Source organism: Magnolia sinica, chromosome 12 (genome assembly GCF_029962835.1).
Source record: "Magnolia sinica isolate HGM2019 chromosome 12, MsV1, whole genome shotgun sequence".
Classification (NCBI taxonomy): domain Eukaryota; kingdom Viridiplantae; phylum Streptophyta; class Magnoliopsida; order Magnoliales; family Magnoliaceae; genus Magnolia; species Magnolia sinica.
The window spans coordinates 3,309,885-3,313,343 of NC_080584.1; the positions used below are offsets into that span (position 1 = coordinate 3,309,885).

The following is a 3,459-nucleotide window of genomic DNA, read 5'->3' on the forward strand; positions in this document are numbered from 1 at the left end:
ACATGGGCGCGGTGGGCCAACAGGGCTAAAACCAAGCCTAATCCATTAATTTGAAAACTGGCTACTTTTTTCCCCTCTTTCCAAGCCCGACATGTCTTGGCCCGAACCCGATTTGAAAGCACGTCGGGCGGATTGACCCGCGGAAGGACCCGACCCATTGCTCCCCTTTCGAATAACGACAAGCCGCCGATTCCTCGCCCCACGACCTATCTAACTATCTCCCTCTCATTCTCAAAGCCACGGGTCTGCTCTAACGTGCGCACCTCCGTGATTTCCCGCTATAAAATGCAAACGAGCATCTAACCTCCTACTCTCTGAGCATCTCTCTCTCTCTCCAAAACAGCTTAGCTAAACGGCTTAGAAGGCTCCGCGCCAAAGTCCTCTCTCTCTCATCGATGGCAGCCGTAGCCGCAGTTCCGCTCGAGCCGAGCCTCGACCTAGACAAGCTCACGTACGAGATCTTCTCCATTCTCGAAGAGAAATTCCTCTTTCCCTCGGATCCCCATCTCTTCCACGCCGGAAAATCCCCTTCTCCAGCCTCCGGAATTCCAAAACATGGCAACACTGCCGCTGGCGCCGTCACCGGAGGCGGCAAGGTCCGCATTCTCTCCATCGACGCCGGCGGCTCCACCGACGGAATCCTCGCCGCGAAATCCCTCTCCCTTCTCGAATCCTCCCTCCGCAAGATATCCGGCGACCCCGACGCCCGGATCGCCGACTTCTTCGACGTCGTCGCCGGCGCCGGTGCCGGCGGGATCCTCGCCGCTCTCCTACTCACGCGATCCAAGTCTGGCCGGCCTCTCTTCACCGCCGACGGAGCCCTGAGGTTCCTGGCCGAGAACCGATCTCCGGCGAAGCCGGGACTACTAAGGCGGATTTTCCGCCCTGGCGGTTCGAGATCTGAGCGCATATACCGGAAGACGTTTTCGGAGTATACGCTTAAAGATACGTTGAAGCCAGTGCTTATACCCTGCTACGATGTATTGACGGGGGCGCCGTTCCTGTTCTCGCGCGCGGACGCGCTGGAAACAGACGGTTACGATTTCAAGATGAAGGAGGTGTGCCGCGCCACGTCAGTGGCCGGGGCCGCGGTGGAGATGAGGAGCCTGGATGGGAGGACGAAGATCGTGGCCGTTGATGGAGGGGTGGCGATGAGCAATCCGACGGCTGCAGCGATCACGCACGTGCTGAACAACAAGCAGGAGTTCCCGTTCTGTCGTGGAGTGGAGGATCTGATAGTGGTGTCATTGGGGAACGGAGAGTCAGATTCCGGGTTGTACGGTCGCCGGAGTATGACGCCCGGGAGGGAGCAGTTTGTCAGGATCGCCGGAGAAGGCGTCTCGGACATGGTATGATGGCATTTCCGAATTTGATTTTTAAGATGACCAAAATGCCCTCGGGGTTAGACCTGGAATTTCTAGATAGTGGTGGGCCACGTTGGTGATCTAAACCGTTCGTTCTGGGGCCAAAGAAAAATGTAATTTGTGATGTATGCCCCACTGGTTTTACTCACAGCCGGGTTTTTGCAATCTGGGCCATCCTTGTGGGGCCCACTAAACGTAGGTTTCTGATCGTTGAGTGGGCTCATGTACCTTGGGTGATCCAACGGTCCAAACTGCATATTGGGCAGTCGATCAAGGGCTGAGATTTTAATTTTTAATTTGTTTTCTAACAGGTTGATCAAGCAGTGTCCATGGCATTTGGAGATCTGCGGTCGAGCAATTACATTCGTATTCAGGTATATTTACCTTGAAACAATTTAAGGATATTTTAGTCATTTCACAAGTGTATAAACTTTAGGTTAGTTTTTCATCATGTAAAAGATGGGGTTGAGTTAGAAGCTGATTGGGTGGTGACACTAACACTAGCTGGGTGGTGTTGGGCGCTGTGGGGCCCACCGTGATGTATCTGTTGTGTATCACACCGTCCATCTGGTTTCCCAGATCATTTTAGGGCATGAGCTCCAAAATAAAGCAAATCCGACCACTGGAAACAATGGGGATAATGATGCCTTGAAACCTTCTTAAGGCTCATTGTAATTTTTATTAGCCATCCAACTAATTTATAAGGTCACGCAACTAAGGGAAAACACAAATACCAGCTTTATCCAAAACTTTTGTAACCCCCCACAGAGTTTCTAAGAGAACTTTCAATCATCACTGCTTCCTATGGTGTGGTCTACTTGAGATTTAAAATTTTATATATATATATATAAATTAAGATTCTAAATAATATTTTGCATGAAAATTACAGGCAAACAGTTTCAATGCCATGAGATCACCGGGGGCATCGAAGAGCTTGGATTCCGGTGAGATGAGGAGGATTTTGTCGATGGCGGACGAGATGCTAATGCAGAGGAATGTCGAGTCGATCCTGTTTCGCGGGAAGAAGATTGTGGAGAAAACGAACATGGATAAGCTCGAGTGGGCTGCAAAGGAGCTGATCAAGGAAGATAGACGGAGGAGATCGAGTGGTCTTCCAACGGTCATGATCAAACAAGGAGCGACCCCGAGAACTTCATCATCGACCTTGTCGCCATGTTAATGGGAATGGGCCCACCTCTCTCTCTTTTGCTCGCCGCTCGTAGAGCAAGAGCTGAGCGAGTTCTTATTAAGATAATTATACTTGAAATTTGTAAATGAGATTGTGAAATATGTGATTATGCTAATGTAGTTGAGCTTGTTACACCCTTGATGATGTGAAAATGTCAATTGACTAAAACAAGTTCTTGAAAGACTTCGAAAATTGGATAAAATCCTTTTCTTATCAAAGGTGTTGATGAAAGTAGGGCCCACCTTTGTGTTTCTCTCTTTTGCTTGCCGCTCATGGAGCTAGAACTGGGTGAGCTTTTATTAAGATAATTATAATTGAAATTTATAAATGAGATTGATAGATATGTGAATATGGTAATGTGGTTGGGCTTGTTATCACTCCTTTGTTGATGTGGAAATGTCAATTGACTAAGGCTTGAAAGACTTCGAAAGGTAGGACAAATTCCTTTTCTTAGACCAATGGTGGGTAATTACAGTTGCATTCACGCAGAAGAGCCACTTTCAGTCACTTTCTAATACTTTTCTCCATTTCCAACAAACCAATTTAAAGTGAATGGTTGGTAAGCTTGAGTCTAATTTTGATTTTGGCAGGTCCCATAGCTTTCGCTTTCAATTTTGTCCTAAAATGGTGTTTTCCTCCCAATAAGTAAAATTACTAAAGTTCCATATAAAAACATGAAATACTATAAATTGCATTTATTTGGAGGAAAGTACCATTTTAGCATATGGCAAATCCTACATGGTGGGTGTGGGGTCCACCAGAATTGGACCACCCAATTGGAACCTTAGGTTTCTCATCTTATCACCAGTGACATCTTTGTAACATACAGCTATTAAGGATAACGTTTGCTTAAGGTGCTCATGGTCATGATGTGGACAATTTTGAAGTTTAACAAGCTTTTATATG

The 3,459-nt window shown here is 47.3% G+C and overlaps 1 protein-coding gene across 1 annotated transcript; it reads left to right on the forward strand.

Annotated features, from left to right (window-relative positions):
* The first annotated feature begins 318 nt into the window (after positions 1-318).
* LOC131220797 (patatin-like protein 6) lies at positions 319-2,896 on the forward strand. Its single transcript, XM_058215640.1, has 3 exons — positions 319-1,349; positions 1,676-1,738; positions 2,254-2,896. The coding sequence occupies exons 1-3, from the start codon at positions 396-398 to the stop codon at positions 2,542-2,544; spliced, it is 1,308 nt and encodes a 435-aa protein (XP_058071623.1). The 5' UTR covers positions 319-395; the 3' UTR covers positions 2,545-2,896.
* The last annotated feature ends 563 nt before the right edge of the window (positions 2,897-3,459 follow it).